A 21,196-nucleotide genomic window follows, 5' to 3' on the forward strand; every position below is an offset into this window, starting at 1 on the left:
CATCTGGGCATTGATGGGGAGAGAGTGAGCAGAGTATGCGCATCTTGGATTAAACTGCACAGTGATCAGATGAACCTGTATCAATAATAGAAAGGTCATTGACTGTGAAGCCAATAGATCACAATTATTCCCGGTATGTTGGATGGTGTTAGTAGGGCCAAACAACTGAAGAATGGTAAGGATGTCTGCAACTGAATAATGTAATGCAGCATTTATATGAATGTTAAAAGGTGCCAACAGCAGAATCCAGAAGCAAGCCACTTAGAGCAGATCAGTTGATAGTGGGTTTCGGAGTATGGTAATTCAGAATTCGCTGCAATGGCTGCAGAGTTCTGCAATGTACGAACACCTTCATGTAAATGCATACATTTGCATGCAGATTGCTATGCACCATTGGTACTATCCATAATGCATGTTATTTTTGTTAGATCGGAAAATATATAAAAGTGTCATTAAACCCGCCACCACCACAAGACAAAGCTAATTAGTAAGAGTTGTCACATAAACAGAACATGCCAATGTGGTTTTGAAGCATGGGTTTTACCTGAAGGTTTTCAATCTTTTTTAGCATATCCGCACGCTCCGCCTAGATATAGCCATGAAAACATGAATTGGGTGATGAATACAGTCATACAAATTCTGTGGACCATGTATAATGCCATGCAATGCATACTTAAGCTTGGTAACTGTAAAGTACAAATATAGCAATAAGTGTTAACAAAGGTGGTGTTTTCACTAGAGCTCTAAGAAACTGTCCCCAGTGATCACTACCTATTCTTGTGTGGGGAAAACTCCCCCCCCCCTTCCACAGCCTCCACCAATATCACATACGTGTCAAATCTCAAGTATAACGATTGAGACTCACAATTTGTTACAATATTGAGTGTTTTGAGGCCATGCAATGGAATCTCAGGTTTATTGTTGTTTATCTGTTGTAAATAACTTTCTCAACCCCGTTTAAAGCAGTATATTGGCAGCTGCTGCCAATGGTTCAGGTCTTATGTTAAGGGAACCATTGGTGATGGCAGTAATTGTGAGCAAATAGTGCTGATTTTATGAGAAATAAAACTGTTGGTATGAATTGAAATGATCAGTAGATATTACAATTTCAACTACTGGCCTGTATTTAGAAAGTGATTAACAGTAGAAAATAATATTTTACTGTTAAACTTTCTGATCGTAATTCGGCAGGAAAATAGACAGATTTCCCTTGAGAGATGACATCCTTGTAGTTGTAGGGTGATGAATTAAATAGTTGTCGATAAATGACAAAGCTGAACTTCCTCCAAACCCGTTAATATTTAGGAACCATTGATTTCATCGTCCATAGATCTTCTGAATTATATGGAGAGGGCTTAGTGGCAAAAATCCGTAAGGTATTGAGAATAGTAAAGGGATCTAGACTTTGTATTTAAAAAATAAGTCCCCTTAAAGAGACAGGAAAGGGCAAACGCCTCAGTAATTGATACGTAATTAGTAGAGTTTAGCACGTGGTACAACATCTGGAATTGACGGTAAGGAGAGTGAGCAGAGTACGAGCATCTTGGAGATGACGGCACAGTGATCAGACGAACCTTCTTTAATAGTAAAAATGTCGCTGTCTGCGTTGTGAAGCATGGGTTTTACCTCAGCTTTTTCCTGCTTTACATGCTCCTGGAAATAGCCACGAACACATGAATCGGGTGATTAATACATTCATATAAATTCAGTATAGCATGTATTATGCCATGCATTGCATACTTAAGCTTGTGTATCAGTTAAGTACATATATCGCCATTAGTAAGTGTTCACAAAAGATGTGTTTTCACTAGAGTTCATCTTAAATTGCTCTAACCATCTGTGCTGACCGACCACTACCTATTCTTGCGTGGACAAACTTTCCCTCCCCATTCTACAGCATCCAACCATACTCCATACCTGATACGTCTCATGTATAATGCTTGAGACTCACAATTTGTCACAATTATGAGTGTCTCATGGCTAGGCAATGAGATTTCACGTTAATTGTGGTTTATCTGTTGTAAATAACTCGCTCTGCTCTGTTTAAAGCAATGCACTGGCAGCTGCTTCCAATGGTTCAGGTCTTATGTAAAGGGTCAGCTTTGAAGTTTAATGCTTCTTTACAACCTTTCACTTCATGAGAAGTGAACAGGAAACTCATACAACTGTCCAAGGATAGTACAATTATTACATTTAATATTGAACTGGATATTGGGGCATGTGGCTGGATAGTTGAGTGTGTGGCTGAATCAAATCCTGAATAGAAGCTGCAGGAGGCAAATTTGAAGCCCTGGACCCAAGTAGGAGGAATCCTAAACTAAATTCGCCTTTGAAATATAAGCTATTGCAGACACATCAGCACAGTTGAGCCATTTATGGCAAGGCGATATGAACACTGAATGAAGTTCAACCTAGCACAGATCTTAAAACAGCCCATATTGATACGGTTTGCAAGGAAGGAGCAGAACCAATGAAATGAATTGTCCAATACCTCTATCATGAGTGTCAACTGATTTTATAAAATGCAATGTTCAATTGTACTAAAAGCTGTGCTAAGATCCAGGAGAACGAGAATGCTTGGAAAGATTTTTGTTTGTAGTTGTTAGCAAATCATTGATGAAACTCACCAGAGCTGTATCTGTGCAATATTATTGCACTCAAAAAGCAGTCTCCTCAAAGAGGCAGAAAAGGGCAAAGAGTCTTCAGTAATTGATATATAATTAATTTAGTTTATCATACGACGCGACATCTGACATTGATGTGAACAAAGTCAGCTAATTAAGCACACCTTGGAGAATACCGCACAGTGATCGGATGAGCCTGCATCACGAATAGAAAGGTCGCCGACTGGGAAGCCAATGGGACACACTTATTCCAGAGTATGTCCGATGGTGTGAGTAGGACCTTGAACATGCTGCGTGAGACCCAACAACTTAAGAATGGCAAGGACGTGTCTAACTGAATAATGTGAAGGGGCAATTACATGGATGTTACAATCTGCATTCAACAGAGGCCAGAAGCAAGCCGCTGAGAGCAGATCAGGTGGTGGTTGGTTTAGGAGTACAGATAATACAGAATTTACAGCAATGGCTACAGAATCCTGCTATCAACATATACTTTCATTTACATGCATATTAATTCCCATGCACCATTTCTAATATGTTAGTAATTACTGTAGATTGATCAGATGAGACTGCATCATTAATAGAAATGTCGCTCACTGTGTTGTGAAGTGTTTATTTTACCTCATCTTCTTTTGCCTTCTGTTCCATATTCACCATCTGTTGGATATAGCCATGAACACATTCATCGGGTGAAAAAACAGTCATACGAATTCCGTGGAGCATGTATTATGCCAGGAATTGCAAACTTAAGCTTGTGTAACTTTAAAGTACATATATAGCAATGAATAAGTGTTCACAAAAGATGTGTTTTCACTCGAGCTCATCTTAAGTTGCCCTAAGCAACTGCCCGCACCCACCGCTGCCTATTCTTGTGTGGGCAAAATCCCCACACCCCCCTTACACAGCCTCCACCAATACCACATACGTGTCAAATCACAAGTGTAGCGATTGAGACTCACGATTTGTTACAGTTTTGAGTGTTTCATGGCAATGTAATGGAATCCCACGTTTATTGTGGTTCATCTTTTGTAAATAACTCACTCAGCCACGTTTAAATCAGTACAGTGGCAGCTGCTGCCAATGGTTCAGGACTTATGTAAAGGGTCTGAGTATATTCCTGGATATAAGCGCAGTAGATCCATTTGAAGACGTAAACCCAAGTAGGAGGAATTGTAAACTCAATTCGCGTTTGAAATGGAAGCCAATGCAGAGACATCCGCACAGATGAGACGTGGTCATGTCTCTGATTAGCATGGCTGGCAACATATGGTGCTAAAGAAGTTTAACATACAGAGGTGATGAAGAGGAGTGCAAGGGAGCCTCGGGCCGCCACATTTTGGACAGACTGCACGCTAATCAAGATGTTACTCGGGGCTTCGGAGAGCAAAGCATTGTTGAATGAGCACAGGGTCCAGTTTCTCAGCATGTTCGGGACGGAGAATGTTGTGCCAGTTGGGCAACATTCCTTAAATAAAAGAATGATGTCCCCACAACTTTTGTGACATTTGAACGAAATGATAAAGACTGATCCAAGAAGACACCAAGATTTCGAACTTCATTTTGTTAGATTGACATTATGATGGTGGATCATCAGATTGATGGGGGCCAACCTTGGACAGCTCGTGGGGGGAGCCAATGAGAGGGATCTCAGTTTCATTACCGTTAACTGAGAGAAATAGCTGCCAAATTAAATACTTCATGAGGAAGAAAGCGAATATGAGAACGTACATGTCAACGTCACTCGAGTCCGATCCGAGTTGGGCAAAGTTTACTGTGCTGTCCATATGGCAATGGTAGCATAGCTCTTGCTATTTAAGCGATGCTCCAATCAGAACCATGTACACACTGAATAAAGTAAGACCTAGCACAGATTTAAAAACTGTCCATAGTCACACGGTTTGCATGGAAGGAGTGGAACCTTTACAAGGAAATGTCCGAGACCTTTATTACGAGCATAAACTGATCAAGTAAAATTCTCTATCAAGACTACGAAAAGCTGCCCTCAGATCAAGGAGAATGCTTGAAAGATCTTTTTTGTAGATGTTAGCAATTCAATGATGACCCTCACCAGAGCTGTCGAGGTGCTGCACCTTTTTAAATCCTTTATATTAAGTTCGCGTGCTTGCATGCTTGCTTGCTTGCTTAGGACCGTGCAAATCTTTCGGTCGTTTTTTAACCCACTTCCCGTGATCCAATCGAGCTGACATTTTCCACACAGACTCGTTGTGCCAGACAATTATTGTTCGTGAAAAAAAATCCCAAAATTTTACACTTTTTAGGCAAAATTTTTTTTATTTTACATATATTCAAATAGAACGCATTCATGGCTTTGGCTGAACGTCAGAGTGTAAGAGCCCAGAGCGTAACCCCTCCACAGGCCGTGGCGGAGTAGCGCAGTTGGTAGCGCCTTCGCTTCCCATGCCAAAGGTTGCGGGATCGGATCCCCGCGTCCTCCACAGGCGAATATATTTTTAAATCCTTTATATTAAGTTCGCTGCCACGCATATAAAGGATTTATAGTGAAAAACTTAGTTTTTACGGGTTATACTTATCAGACATTACCAAAACATTGATTAACCTCAGCAGAGCTCTCTCGGTGCTGCACCGTGGTCTAAAACCTGACTGAAATGGATCAAGCAAGTTGTTTAAAGACAAATATTGTTGAACGTGCGGTCACTGCATGCTCTAGTATTTTTAACATTTAAAATTGGACTGAAATTGTGGTGCCTTTCCAATAATGTGGGTGGAAATCTGGAGGTATCTGGACCATTGCTGTTGGCAGTAATTGCAAACATATAGTGCTGATTTGATCACAAATTCAAGAGATCATTCAATTAAGTTAGCGGCCTGGATTAAAAGGTGATTTAATATGGCCAAAATGATTTTAGGATGACATTTTATGGCTTGTAATCACGCGGGCAAAATGGACACATTTCGCTTAAGAGTTGACATCCTTGTACTTGTTTAGTGACGTGTTAAAGAGCTGTCGATAAATAGTAAAACCTGAATTCCTCCAGACTCGCTCAGAATATAAACCATTGATTTCATCTTTCATAGCTCTTCTGAATGCCACGGGGAGGGCTTAGTGGCAGAAATCAGTTAGGCCTGAAAACGAGTCAAGGGATCTAACATTTGTATGTAATAAGCAGTCTACAAAAGAGGCCGTAAAGGGCAAAGTCTTCAGTAATTGATACATATGTAATGTAGTAACTCGGCGGGAGACGACTTCACGGGTAACACACTCTTTATTTTACCAAACTCGTTCACAGGTGACTAACACCTACTTTGTATCTCGGGTGACAAACACCCACTTAGTATCTCGGGTGACAAACACCCACTTAGCTACTCGGCGACTAACGCCACTGAGCTACTCGGGTGACCAACACCCACTTAGCTACTCGGCGACTAACGCCACTGAGCTACTCGGGTGACCAACACCCACTTAGCTACTCGGCGACTAACGCCACTGAGCTACTCGGGACACTCCCTGCCCGGGGTATCCGTCTTGACTGTGGGTCCCCAGCCCGACCCTCGTGGGCGTCGGACCCCGGGTCCCACAGCCTCGCCTCCGAGCCACACAGGGCCCCGGTCCCCACAAGGACGGCGGGACTAGGGGTCTCGGGGCACTAGGTCTTCAGCTCCGTCTTCGGGTCTTCAACTGGGTAACTCTCCCCGAGTGCTCTCGCGCGTCCCCCTTTATACCCCACCTGCGGACGTCGCTGCGAGCACCCATCTTATTCGACCAATCACTCGGCGCTGGCTACGATCCTGTTTTCCCACATCTCATCGTGCCTCACCACCCACGCCGCGCCGCCCCGTCATCTGTCACTCCCGGCGCACGCGTCCACACCACGCCCACAACGCGTGCCCAACCCCGCACCCCGCGCCGCCCCGTGATCCATCACTGTCACAGTCGGCGCACGTCAACACCACCACTACATCACCCCCTACCACATAGCTCGCAGCCGACCCGGCTGCTATAAAAATATACAAACCGCCCTGTGTGCCCCGTAACACAACACAACAACAAGAACAACAACTAACGTAACAACACAACACGACGCGAACACTACCATCCGCAACCATCAACCAATGCCACCGCGACAATAGAACAATATATACAAACCGGCGAGTGACAATAGCAATGTGTATGCAGAAAGGAAAATAAATGGAATTTTTTTTTTTTTTCGACTCGTGCAGTGTCCCATTCTTTCCGAGCGTCCCTACAACGGGACATTACCCCGGCAGAGGGGAACACCGGGCGAGCTCGGTGTTGAGAAAAAAACGTCTTCACGAAAATTGTTGTGCCCTAGCCCGAGTCCGCCTTGCCGGTCCGTCGTACGGCACCAGACGCGGTTGAACGTCCGGTGGTGCCGGCGGTTCAGGAAGACATTGGCCAGGCATCGAGGACCCGTGCGTGCCCCGGGGTTCAGGCTCCCGACGGTCAGCAGCCGTCAAGCCCGAGGCACCTGGGGGTGGGTCAGGTGGAGACACGTGAGGATCAGCCTGCGACACCTCCCTCCCCGAGTCGACGGTCACATCACACGCCCGGTCGTTACGGCACAGAACGGGGTCACACGGTGCCGCATAGGGCTTCAGTCGGGAGGGGTGCACGTACCAACGGCGTTTTTCCCATTTAATCTGTATACTCTGGGGTCGTGCAACCCGCACAATTTCCACCGGTCCCCTCCAAGGTCTCAACAACTTGGGGGACGTAGCCAACGGTGCATGTGGACAATGCAGCCAGGCCTTATCGCCTGGTTTCCAATCATGCGTATGCACCCTCCGCTCATGCAATCTCTCGTTCGCAATTTGCCGCGACCGCGAATTCAACCTCGCCGCCTCCCGCGCTTCAGTCAATTTGGCGATATTAAATTTGATGTGGTCTGCCAATTTAGATTTTGCACGTGGCTGGGAAATCCCCAGTTGGACGTCCATGGCCGGATCGGCCTCCCGCCCATACATAAGAAAAAATGGGGAAAACCCCGTCGCCGCATGAGGGGCCATTCGATAGGCCGCGAGTACCCCCGGCACCTGTAAGTCCCAATCAACCTGATCGTCGCAGACCTGTTGGCACAACATAGACGTAATCGTCCTGTTCAGACGCTCAACCATCCCGTCAGTCTGCGGGTGGTAGGGGGAAGTACGCACTTTCTTTGTACCCAACAGGTCGCACACCTCGCGCAACAAAACGCTCGAAAAATTCTTTCCTTGATCCGTCAGCAAGCGTTCGGGGGCGCCCTTGTCCAAAACATAACCCTGGACAAAGGCGTCCGCCACCGCCGCAGCCGACTGGTTGGCGAGCGGCCATGCCATAGGCCATCGGGTGAAGTATTCCACGCCAACCAGCAGGAACCTATTTCCCCTTGGTGTAGCAGGAAAAGGCCCCAAGATGTCCAACGCAACCAATTCGTTTATACGCGAAACTTGAATGGATTGCAGCGGTGGATTTGCTGCCAATGGTGGCGGTTTCCTTTTGGCGCACCCTACGCATCCCTTAAGAATATTCGCCACGTCGTTACCCATCCCCGGCCAATAATAGTCTCGCTGGATTAGGGCGAGCGTTTTGTGAAAACCCAGATGCATGAGCCGTTCATGAGCTGCCAGAACGACCCTACCCCGCATAGCAACAGGCACAACGAGCACGTGACGCCGGGACATGTTGTCCCACTTCATCAAAAGGCCCTGTCTGCACACCCAGGAACCGACCCGCGCCTCCCCTACCTCGGGAGCGCCAACTTTCCGACGTAGCGTAAGTAGGGAGCTGTTGGACATTTGGAGACGGCCCCACTCAATGAGGGGCAACGACAACAGCGAATCCCTCCCCGTGGGGGCGTCGACTCCCGGGGTGTCAGTGGCGGCGAGCGCAACTCCCGGGGTGCCGGCGACCGGGGGATTGCACCGCGCCGATCCCAACAAACATGTGCAGTCCGTGCACGGAGGCAACCGCGACAAGGCGTCCGCATTTGAGTGTCGCAATCCCTTGCGTAAATCGTCGTGAATTGGTAGTCCTGAAGGACCTCCAACCATCGGGACAATTGGCCCGATGGCTGTGCCACGCGCATAGCGTATTGTAGAGCCGCATGGTCCGTACGGACCGTAAAATGACGGCCGTAAAGATACGGCCTGAATTGCTGTGTAAAAACCACAATCGCTAACAATTCACGACGAGTTACGCAATAGCGTTGTTCGGCGGGGGAAAGAACTCTACTACCGTAGGCGACCACCCGTTCAACCCCCCCGACCACCTGTGAGAGCACCCCCCCGATACCCGTGTTGCTGGCATCTGTGTCAAGCAAAAACGGTTGTGTGAAATCGGGGTAACACAAGGGGGGAGCCTGCACCAAGGCGTCACGAAGAAAGCAGAACGCAGCCTCCTCTTCCGCCCCCCAGTGAAACCGCACACCCTTAGCCGTCAAAGCGTGCAGGGGCCTGGCTATGGTGGCAAATTGCTTGACAAAACGACGGTAATAGGAGGCGAAACCAATGAAACTGCGAACCTCCGTGACCGAGGTTGGCGTTGGCCATGAGCTGACGCAATGCGTCTTAGCAGGGTCCGTCGAGATCCCTGAACGACTCACGATATGGCCCAAATACCTGACCGATTCCCGAAGCAGAAAACATTTAGCCGGTTTAAATTTAAGCTTAGCGGAACGCATCCTGAGGAACACCGCTCTCAGTCGCTGGAGGTGCTCCTCAAAAGTCCGACTAAAGACGATGATATCGTCGAGATAAATCAAACAGGTATCCCATTGGAGGCCCGACAAAACCAATTCCATGAGTCTCTGGAACGTGGCGGGAGCGGAATGTAAGCCCATGGGCAAACGGTTGAATTCAAATAGGCCACCAGGTGTCCGGAAAGCAGTTTTAGGTTTAGACTCGTTATCGAGTGGCAATTGCCAAAATCCAGAAAGCAGATCGAGTGTGGAAAAAAACTGTGCTCCCGCCAAGGCATCCAGCGACTCATCCATCCTGGGGAGCGGATACGCATCCGCCATCGAGATTTTGTTTAAGCGGCGGAAATCGACACAAAACCGCAAGGACCCGTCCTGTTTTTTTACTAGGACAATAGGAGCACCCCACGGACTAGAAGAGGGCGAAATGATATCGGCCGCCAACATATCATTAACCGCCGATTGCACATGCTCCTTCTCGGCTGGGCTAAGCCGGAAGGGATTCTGACGAATAGGGGCCGCGTCCCCTGTAGCTATGTGGTGGCGCAACAGGTCAGTGCAGCCGATATCGTACTTATGTTTGCTGAACACGTCAGCAAACTCGAGTAGCAAACCCCTCAATGCTCCCAATTGCACCTCGGACAAGTTAGCAGAACCGGCACACAACGAGTCCAACCACTCAGTCCCCTCATCACTTGGAGGATGCGACTTGACAGTGAAATCTGCTTGAGCCACGAGCCGTTCCTCAACGGGTAGCGGCGCGGCGTGAGCCAGCACCGTTCCCTGCGCAATTACGGCCGGCCGCGACCCCGTATTCAGGACCATTACGAACGGCTCACTGTCCCCTCTCACCATGGTTTGAGCAACCGCTAAGTCGAGGCCCCTTCTGGCCCTGTTAGACGGCCCCAACAGCACCCCCTGTGCCTCCGCACCCACCTCGAGTGGCTTCCTCAACCGAAGGGGTACTAACATTTGCGATCCCGGGGGCACCCGTACAGTGTGAGTTGCCAGCGCCTGCACCGTCGCACAAACCGTGCGCATTTTGGTAGGGCTCGTCAAGAACGCAACCCGCCGACCTGACGGAAGCTCTATGCAGGCCTGATCTATAAGAATTTTGATGGGCATTTTGGACAAAAAGTCCGTACCTAGCAAACAGGGAACGGCCAGCGATGATGATACAAAAATAGGGCCCGCCAATTTGATGTCACCAATGCAAATAGTCGCCCGAATCTGGCCGATGATCCCCAGGGATCCCCCATTCGCCGCATAAAATGGCACGTCTACTGGCAGAAGGGGTCTACTTTGGACGGGAAGAATGTTATAAATAAGGTCCGAGATGATGGTGGCCGACGCACCCGTGTCCACAAGCACCCGGACCTCAACCCCGTCAATAAACCCCGTTACCACGGACGACCCGGCCGACGCAGCCACGATCCTGTGGGCCAATTCGGACCACTCGACTGCTTGCGGGCCGCGTACGGACCCCCCTCGCCGAAGTGAACCCCCGGCACCCAGCCGCGAACCCCCCACCGCCAAGCGGCGACCCGAATGTGCCGTGTTTGTGGACCGAACGTGTGAGGTGCCGCGACTTGCCGGGTTTTGTTGGGATGACTTGTGGCCCTGGTCGTCGTCCCGACGTGGTCCTGTGGCGCGCTGACGCGGGGCCCGGCACCCGGCTGCGACGTGACCCCGAAGGCCGCAGTTGTAGCAGACGACGGACGTCGTAGGTTTCGGTTGCTCCAGCTTGCGGGGTGAACGTGTGGGCGAACGACCTCCCGTTCTCCACTCCCCCGGACGCGATGCAGCGAAGGCCTGCTCCTGATCCGCAGCTGGCTGAGGTTCGGCGATCGTGGCGGCCAGTGCCGCGTTCCCCGCCCATTTGCAGACGACCCCCGGCTTGCGTTTGAGGACCTCGTATGCGTGAATGCTCGTGGCGATCGCCAGGGAGCAGATATCCATCTCGTCCGCCACATTGATGGGGACCCCCAACTCGTGGGCCAACGCCAGCAGCTGCTCCGTCACCATGGCGTCCTTCCCCTCCTTATCCATGCGGGGAAAAGCTGCGTCCGCCAAGGCGAGCAGTGCCGTGCGATAGGCGAGCGTCGTTTCTCCAGCCACCTTCCGCCGATCGTAGAACTGGTGGCGACACGTGGAGGGCGGTCCGAACACCTTCGCCATCAGGTGTAGTGCGTCCTGGAGTGTAGAGCGGGACGACCTTGCAGCAGATGTGAAGGCTGCAAGCGCGTCGTCGTCAAGCATCGCTGGCAACGCACGCAGGGCAGTGGTGTCGGACCACCCCGACATCTCCTGATGAGCGAGGAACCTTCGTTGGAAGGCTCCCCAGTCGCCCCCATCCGCCTTGAATGCCGACAGCGCGGGCAATCTTTGCTGGAGGACCCGATCGTCGTCGACGTCGGAGAGATTTTCCCGCGCTCCGCTGTAGTTGTGTAAAATGTCGGCTCGGTTGTCAGGCGCAAAATGGAGAGCTCCGGCGCGCGCTGATGACGTGGGCTGCGCTGAGCGGAGGTGTCCGGCCACGTGGCGTCCGTGTTTCCCGCCAATCGATGGCGGCCCCCCAAAAACGGCGGCAACTTCCAGACTTTTGGCGCGAAGCGCCTTTTGGCGGGATTCCTCCAACGTCGCTTCCTCCACCAACCCCGCAGCCGTTTTCCCGCTCGCCGGAACGGAGATGTCAGCCAAGACAGCGGCGGCGGCGAGTAGCAACTCCGCCAACCGGGAGTGCGCGTCTTGGAGGCTGGTGTCGGAGGCAAGCGGAGCGTCGGCCATCACTGCGAAGTGCTGCATCGGCGGCAACTCCTCGTCCTCTCCTCGCGAGGTTGGTGTCCCCGGTACGCCGTCGTCGTCCCGACCTCGCTCGTGGGTACGGGTAGTCTTCCTCGTGTCCATACTTCTTGAAGACAGGTTTACTTCTGACGCCAGTTGTAATGTAGTAACTCGGCGGGAGACGACTTCACGGGTAACACACTCTTTATTTTACCAAACTCGTTCACAGGTGACTAACACCTACTTTGTATCTCGGGTGACAAACACCCACTTAGTATCTCGGGTGACAAACACCCACTTAGCTACTCGGCGACTAACGCCACTGAGCTACTCGGGTGACCAACACCCACTTAGCTACTCGGCGACTAACGCCACTGAGCTACTCGGGTGACCAACACCCACTTAGCTACTCGGCGACTAACGCCACTGAGCTACTCGGGACACTCCCTGCCCGGGGTATCCGTCTTGACTGTGGGTCCCCAGCCCGACCCTCGTGGGCGTCGGACCCCGGGTCCCACAGCCTCGCCTCCGAGCCACACAGGGCCCCGGTCCCCACAAGGACGGCGGGACTAGGGGTCTCGGGGCACTAGGTCTTCAGCTCCGTCTTCGGGTCTTCAACTGGGTAACTCTCCCCGAGTGCTCTCGCGCGTCCCCCTTTATACCCCACCTGCGGACGTCGCTGCGAGCACCCATCTTATTCGACCAATCACTCGGCGCTGGCTACGATCCTGTTTTCCCACATCTCATCGTGCCTCACCACCCACGCCGCGCCGCCCCGTCATCTGTCACTCCCGGCGCACGCGTCCACACCACGCCCACAACGCGTGCCCAACCCCGCACCCCGCGCCGCCCCGTGATCCATCACTGTCACAGTCGGCGCACGTCAACACCACCACTACACATACATAGTGGAGATTAGAATATGGTGAGACATCTGGGCATTGATGGGGAGAGAGTGAGCAGAGTATGCGCATCTTGGATTAAACTGCACAGTGATCAGATGAACCTGTATCAATAATAGAAAGGTCATTGACTGTGAAGCCAATAGATCACAATTATTCCCGGTATGTTGGATGGTGTTAGTAGGGCCAAACAACTGAAGAATGGTAAGGATGTCTGCAACTGAATAATGTAATGCAGCATTTATATAAATGTTAAAAGGTGCCAACAGCAGAATCCAGAAGCAAGCCACTTAGAGCAGATCAGTTGATAGTGGGTTTCGGAGTATGGTAATTCAGAATTCGCTGCAATGGCTGCAGAGTTTTGCAATGTACGAACACCTTCATATAAATGCATACATTTGCATGCAGATTGCTATGCACCATTGGTACTATCCATAATGCATGTTATTTTTGTTAGATCGGAAAATATATAAAAGTGTCATTAAACCCGCCACCACCACAAGACAAAGCTAATTAGTAAGAGTTGTCACATAAACAGAACATGCCAATGTGGTTTTGAAGCATGGGTTTTACCTGAAGGTTTTCAATCTTTTTTAGCATATCCGCACGCTCCGCCTAGATATAGCCATGAAAACATGAATTGGGTGATGAATACAGTCATACAAATTCTGTGGACCATGTATAATGCCATGCAATGCATACTTAAGCTTGGTAACTGTAAAGTACAAATATAGCAATAAGTGTTAACAAAGGTGGTGTTTTCACTAGAGCTCTAAGAAACTGTCCCCACTGATCACTACATATTCTTGTGTGGGGAAAACTCCCCCCCCCCCTTCCACAGCCTCCACCAATATCACATACGTGTCAAATCTCAAGTATAACGATTGAGACTCACAATTTGTTACAATATTGAGTGTTTTGAGGCCATGCAATGGAATCTCAGGTTTATTGTTGTTTATCTGTTGTAAATAACTTTCTCAACCCCGTTTAAAGCAGTATATTGGCAGCTGCTGCCAATGGTTCAGGTCTTATGTTAAGGGAACCATTGGTGATGGCAGTAATTGTGAGCAAATAGTGCTGATTTTATGAGAAATAAAACTGTTGGTATGAATTGAAATGATCAGTAGATATTACAATTTCAACTACTGGCCTGTATTTAGAAAGTGATTAACAGTAGAAAATAATATTTTACTGTTAAACTTTCTGATCGTAATTCGGCAGGAAAATAGACAGATTTCCCTTGAGAGATGACATCCTTGTAGTTGTAGGGTGATGAATTAAATAGTTGTCGATAAATGACAAAGCTGAACTTCCTCCAAACCCGTTAATATTTAGGAACCATTGATTTCATCGTCCATAGATCTTCTGAATTATATGGAGAGGGCTTAGTGGCAAAAATCCGTAAGGTATTGAGAATAGTAAAGGGATCTAGACTTTGTATTTAAAAAATAAGTCCCCTTAAAGAGACAGGAAAGGGCAAACGCCTCAGTAATTGATACGTAATTAGTAGAGTTTAGCACGTGGTACAACATCTGGAATTGACGGTAAGGAGAGTGAGCAGAGTACGAGCATCTTGGAGATGACGGCACAGTGATCAGACGAACCTTCTTTAATAGTAAAAATGTCGCTGTCTGCGTTGTGAAGCATGGGTTTTACCTCAGCTTTTTCCTGCTTTACATGCTCCTGGAAATAGCCACGAACACATGAATCGGGTGATTAATACATTCATATAAATTCAGTATAGCATGTATTATGCCATGCATTGCATACTTAAGCTTGTGTATCAGTTAAGTACATATATCGCCATTAGTAAGTGTTCACAAAAGATGTGTTTTCACTAGAGTTCATCTTAAATTGCTCTAACCATCTGTGCTGACCGACCACTACCTATTCTTGCGTGGACAAACTCTCCCTCCCCATTCTACAGCATCCAACCATACTCCATACCTGATACGTCTCATGTATAATGCTTGAGACTCACAATTTGTCACAATTGTGAGTGTCTCATGGCTAGGCAATGAGATTTCACGTTAATTGTGGTTTATCTGTTGTAAATAACTCACTCTGCCCTGTTTAAAGCAATGCACTGGCAGCTGCTTCCAATGGTTCAGGTCTTATGTAAAGGGTTAGCTTTGAAGTTTAATATTTCTTTAGAACCTTTCACTTCATGAGAAGTGAACAGGAAACTAATACAACTGTCCAAGGATAGTACAATTATTACATTCAATATTGAACTGGATATTGGGGCATGTGGCTGGATAGTTGAGTGTGTGGCTGAATCAAATCCTGAATAGAAGATGCAGGAGGTAAATTTGAAGCCCTGGACCCAAGTAGGAGGAATCCTAAACTATATTCGCCTTTGAAATATAAGCTAATTCAGACACATCAGCACAGGTGAGCCATTTATGGCAAGGCTATATGAACACTGAATGAAGTTCAACCTAGCACAGATCTTAAAACAGCCCATATTGATACGGTTTGCAAGGTAGGAGCAGAACCAATGAAATGAATTGTCCAATACCTCTATCATGAGTGTCAACTGATCTTCTAAAATGCAATGTTCAATTGTACTAAAAGCTGTGCTAAGATCCAGTAGAACGAGAATGCTTGGAAAGAGTTTTGTTTGTAGATGTTAGCAAATCATTGATGAAACTCACCAGTGCTGTATCTGTGCAATATTATTGCACTCAAAAAGCAGTCTCCTCAAAGAGGCAGGAAAGGGCAAAGAGTCTTCAGTAATTGATATATAATTAATGTAGTTTATCATACGACGCGACATCTGGCATTGATGTGAACAGAGTCAGCTAATTAAGCACACCTTGGAGAATACCGCACAGTGATCGGATGAGCCTGCATCAAGAATAGAAAGGTCGCCGACTGGGAAGCCAATGGGACACACTTATTCCAGAGTATGTCCAATGGTGTGAGTAGGACCTTGAACATGCTACGTGAGACCCAACAACTTAAGAATGGCAAGGACGTGTCTAACTGAATAATGTGAAGGGGCAATTACATGGATGTTACAATCTGCATTCAACAGAGGCCAGAAGCAAGCCGCTGAGAGCAGATCAGGTGGTGGTTGGTTTAGGAGTACAGATAATACAGGATTTGCAGCAATGGCTGCAGAATCCTGCTATCAACATATACTTTCATTTACATGCATATTAATTCCCATGCACAATTTCTAATATGTTAGTAATTACTGTAGATTTATCATATGAGACTGCATCATTAATAGAAATGTCGCTCACTGTGTTGTGAAGTGTTTATTTTACCTCATCTTTTTTTGCCTTCTGTTCCACATTCATCATCTGTTGGATATAGCCATGAACACATTCATCGGGTCAAAAAAACAGTCATACGAATTCCGTGGAGCATGTATTATGCCAGGAATTGCAAACTTAAGCTTGTGTAACTTTAAAGTACATATATAGCAATGAATACGTGTTCACAAAAGATGTGTTTTCACTCGAGCTCATCTTAAGTTGCCCTAAGCAACTGTCCGCACCCACCGCTGCCTATTCTTGTGTGGGCAAAATCCCCACACCCCCCTTACACAGCCTCCACCAATACCACATACGTGTCAAATCACAAGTGTAGCGATTGAGACTGACAATTTGTTACAATATTGAGTGTTTTGTGGCAATGTAATGGAATCCCACGTTTATTGTGGTACATCTTTTGTAAATAACTCACTCAGCCACCTTTAAATCAGGACAGTGGCAGCTGCTGCCAATGGTTCAGGTCTTATGTAAAGGGTCTGAATATATTCCTGGATATAAGCGCAGTAGATCCATTTGAAGACGTAACCCCAAGTAGGAGGAATTGTAAACTCAATTCGCGTTTGAAATGGAAGCCAATGCAGAGACATCCGCACAGATGAGACGTGGTCATGTCTCTGATTAGCATGGCTGGCAACATATGGTGCTAAAGAAGTTTAACATACAGAGGTGATGAAGAGGAGTGCAAGGGAGCCTCGGGCCGCCACATTTTGGACAGACTGCACGCTAATCAAGATGTTACTCGGGGCTTCGGAGAGCAAAGCATTGTTGAATGAGCACAGTGTCCAGTTTCTCAGCATGTTCGGGACGGAGAATGTTGTGCCAGTTGGGCAACATTCCTTAAATAAAAGAATGATGTCCCCACAACTTTTGTGACATATGAACGAAATGATAAAGACTGATCCAAGAAGACACCAAGATTTCGAGCTTCATCTTGTTAGATTGACATTATGATGGTGGATCATCAGATTGATGGGGGCTAACCTTGGACAGCTGGTGGGGGGAGCCAATGAGAGGGATCTCAGTTTCATTACCGTTAACTGAGAGAAATATCTGCCAAATTAAATACTTCATGAGGAAGAAAGCGAATATGAGAACGTACATGTCAACGTCACTAGAGTCCGATCCGAGTTGGGCAAAGTTTACTGTGCTGTCCATATGGCAATGGAAGCATAGCTCTTGCTATTTAAGCGATGCTCCAATCAGAACCATGTACACACTGAATAAAGTAAGACCTAGCACAGATTTAAAAACTGTCCATAGTCACACGGTTTGCATGGAAGGAGTGGAACCTTTACAAGGAAATGTCCGAGACCTCTATTACGTGCATAAACTGATCAAGTTAAATTCTCTATCAAGACTACGAAAAGCTGCCCTCAGATCAAGGAGAATGCTTGAAAGATATTTTTTGTAGATGTTAGCAATTCAATGATGACCCTCACCAGAGCTGTCGAGGTGCTGCACCTTTTTAAATCCTTTATATTAAGTTCGCGTGCTTGCGTGCTTGCTTGCTTGCTTAGGACCGTGCAAATCTTTCGGTCGTATTTTAACCCACTTCCCGTGATCCAATCGAGCTGACATTTTCCACACAGACTCGTTTTGCCAGACAATTATTGTTCGTGAAAAAAAATCCCAAAATTTGACACTTTTTAGGCAAATTTTATTTATTTTACATATATTCAAATAGAACGCATTCATGGCTTTGGCTGAACGTCAGAGTGTAAGAGCCCAGAGCGTAACCCCTCCACAAGCCGTGGCGGAGTAGCGCAGTTGGTAGCGCCCTCGCTTCCCGTGCCAAAGGTTGCGGGATCGATCCCCGCATCCTCCACAGGCGAATATATTTTTTAAATCCTTTATATTAAGTTCGCTGCCACACATATAAAAGATTTATAGTGAAAAACTTTGTTTTTACGGGTTATACTTATTAAATCCTTTATATTAAGTTCGCTTGCTTGCTTAGGACCGTGCAAATCTTTCGGTCGTTTTTTAACCCACTTCCCGTGATCCAATCGAGCTGACATTTTGCACACAGACTCGTTGTGCGTGACAATGAATTTTCGTAAACATTTTTTTTACAAAATTTTACAATGTTTAGGGGAAAAAATTTAAATATTTATTTACCAATTGGTTAATGCTGGCACACAATCATCTGACCCATAGGTGGCAGCCATCTCAAGCCAGAGGACGAGAGGACTCTAGCCGCCCCGATGCCACGCATATAAAGGATTTATGGTGAAAAACTTTGTTTTTACGGGTTAATTTTTTATAAATCCTGAATGAAATGAATCAATCAAGTCGTTTAAATACAAATCTTGATGAAAGTGTGGTCAGCACATGCTCAACTATTAAGATCAAATATGGGAAACTGAAAATTGGACGAAAATTGTAGCGCCCTTACAAAGATGTGAGTGGACATCTGGAGATATCTAGGCAATTGGTGTTGGCAGTAATTACAATAAAATAGTGCCGATTTTATAATGAAAAACATCTGTTGGAATGAATTGCAATGATAGAGATTATGTAATTAAACGTTCTGGTTTGCAATTTGGCGGGCAAGATGGACAGATTTCGTTTGAGAGATGACATCGTTGAAGTTGTCGAGTGATGTATTAAAGAGATTTCATCGTCCATAGCTATTCTGAATGCCTTGAACACGCTGCGTGAAATCGAACAACTGAAGAATGGCAAGGACTTTTGTAACTGAATAATGTCATTTACATGAATATTAAATTTGCAAACAACAGCATTCAGAAGCAAGCCACCAAGAGCAGATCAGGTTGTAGTCGGTTTAGAAGTAGGTGAAGCAGAATTAGCAGGAATCGCTGCACTGTCCTGCAATGTCCATGCACCTTCATATAAATTATTACTTAGCTTGCAGATTGCTATGCATCATTGTGGGTATGAAACATGGGCTTTACCTCAAGTTCTTTAAGCTTCGTTTCCGCCTTCGCACGTTCCACCTAGATATAGCGAGGAGTGCATGCATCGGGTGATACATTCATGCAAATTCTGTGGAGCATGTATCATGCCATACAATGCATACTTAAGCTTGTATAACTGTAAAGCAGATATATAGTAATTATAGAAAGTGTTCACAAAACCGTATTTTCACTAGAGCGCATCTTATATTGCTCTAAGCAACTGTCCCATCCCACCACTACCTCTTCTTGCCTGGGCAAACTTCCTCCCCCCCCCCCCACGCCATAAACAGCCTCCACGATTACCCCATACAAGTGAAGTCTCAAGGATTGTGCTTGAGTCTCACGGTTAATCACACATTTTGAGTGTTATGGCCATCCATTGGAATATCCAGGTGTATTGTTGTTCATCTGTTGTTACTAACTTACTAATCCCTGCTTAAAACAGTACACTGGCAGCTGCCTGTATGTATGTGGAACGCCTTTGAATCGTACATTGCTAACTGTGCTAATCGGTGGTACGGGAGAAGGAAAACAGACTAAACACAACAATAACATAAAAGAAAACACGACGTTTCAGTCGCAACACAAGCGTCCGTCTTCAGGTGTGAAAAAAATATCTGCTGTTGTGGTTTTATATAGGCACGGGAGGGGAGAGGGGGGGGAGTTTGGCTGTGGGAGTTCACAGGGGGGAGGGGAGAGAGGTTGTGGCGTGCATGGACGGGAGGGGGCTAGAGCAATTAGCAAGTAAATGGACTTGTAGTACAAGTCGTAATCGGACGACAACAACCGGGTGGGTGAGTGAGGATGACAACAACCGGGTGGGTGAGAGAAGACGGCGACAACCGGGTGGGTGAGTGAAAATCATTGCAGTTCAAACTTGACGTGGTTTGTCACATCCTTCCAATTATTTCTCAATCTGAATCGATCTTCTCGATTCAAGTTTTGTCATGCGTGCCCACAGCGTTGACACAATGATCTAACCCCACCCGTCCATGCACGCCACAAACCCTCCCCCCTCTGAACTCCCACAGCCAAACTCCTTCCACCCCCCCTTCCCTCTCCCCTCAAAACTGCAGATAATTTTTTCACACCTGAAGACGGACGCTTATGTTGCGACCCAAACGTCGTGTTTTATTTTATTTTATTATTTGTTCTATCTACGCGACTTTACCAAAAGAACCAGAGAGTATGGATTCCTGCAGTCACAAAAGCTTCAAAACAAGATTAAACACAACAAGCAGTTATAAAGAAATTAGTTTTCAATCCAGATTTAAAAGCACATAGCTCCATTGGCTTCCTAATATCGGAAGAAAGAGCATTCTAGATGGCTAAAGAAGTGCATCTGAAAACGTGCGATGCAGTGACCATCTTTGTTTCAATGGCGAGCCAAAGGCCACTGTGAGGATGACTGGTGTTCGCTTGATGGTTTATGCTCCTTGACAAGGTCAGCGAGGTATTGTAGTTAAATGGCGCAAACCTTTTGTGTGTAATGAGTGCGACCTTATAAAGTATTATTTCGGCAACCGGAAGCCAATGCAGCTCAATGAGTACTGGATGGACATGGTCAGATCTCGCAGTACCTATCACAACATGTTACAAAGAGTTTTGTAGATGCTGCAGCTTGTTAATATTTTGCGATGAGATATGTTGACAACCCCAGTGTCGTACCTAATACACCGAACCTTGTTCATAGCCACCCGATGAATATCTCATTGTTGATGGTGTTGAAGGTGGCTGAGAGATCCAGGCCAACCAACACTGTGGCACACCGGTCATCTTCTGGAAGTAATTGGTGATCTTTAGTAGAGCAATCTCAGTGCTCTTGAACTTCCAGTACGCCTAATTACATTGGTTGAAAATGCCTGTTGCAGTAATGTGGGGAAGTAACCACTTCAGAAAAAGGTGCTCAATGACCTTTGAAATCAAACTCAGTTTTAAGACCGTGCGATAGTTTGCAGAGTCACTGTGGGTTAAGCCCACACTTTTTTTAGAAGTGGCGTTAACTGCACT

The 21,196-nt window shown here is 46.9% G+C and overlaps 1 protein-coding gene across 5 annotated transcripts in view; it reads right to left on the bottom strand.

The window, feature by feature from the left end:
- Nucleotides 1-423: 423 nt before the first annotated feature.
- Nucleotides 424-21,196, bottom strand: part of LOC144737870 (guanylate-binding protein 2-like) — a 234,684-nt gene continuing 213,911 nt past the window's right edge. For 3 of the 5 annotated variants that reach the window (XM_078620754.1, XM_078620752.1, XM_078620750.1), the window contains 4 exons: nucleotides 19,184-19,225; nucleotides 3,246-3,281; nucleotides 1,627-1,653; nucleotides 427-586 (listed from right to left, as the gene is read on the bottom strand). In XM_078620754.1, coding sequence (XP_078476880.1) covers nucleotides 485-586; nucleotides 1,627-1,653; nucleotides 3,246-3,281; nucleotides 19,184-19,225 — 207 coding nt within the window. In that variant the 3' untranslated portion in view covers nucleotides 427-484. Of the gene's footprint in view, nucleotides 587-1,626; nucleotides 1,654-3,245; nucleotides 3,282-13,423; nucleotides 13,600-14,640; nucleotides 14,668-16,259; nucleotides 16,296-19,183; nucleotides 19,226-21,196 lie in introns of those variants that run through there. The other 2 variants (XM_078620753.1, XM_078620751.1) reach the window with 2 other exon arrangements.

This window comes from Lampetra planeri, chromosome 74, assembly GCF_965212315.1.
Source record: "Lampetra planeri chromosome 74, kcLamPlan1.2.h2, whole genome shotgun sequence".
In the NCBI taxonomy this organism is placed as follows: domain Eukaryota; kingdom Metazoa; phylum Chordata; class Hyperoartia; order Petromyzontiformes; family Petromyzontidae; genus Lampetra; species Lampetra planeri.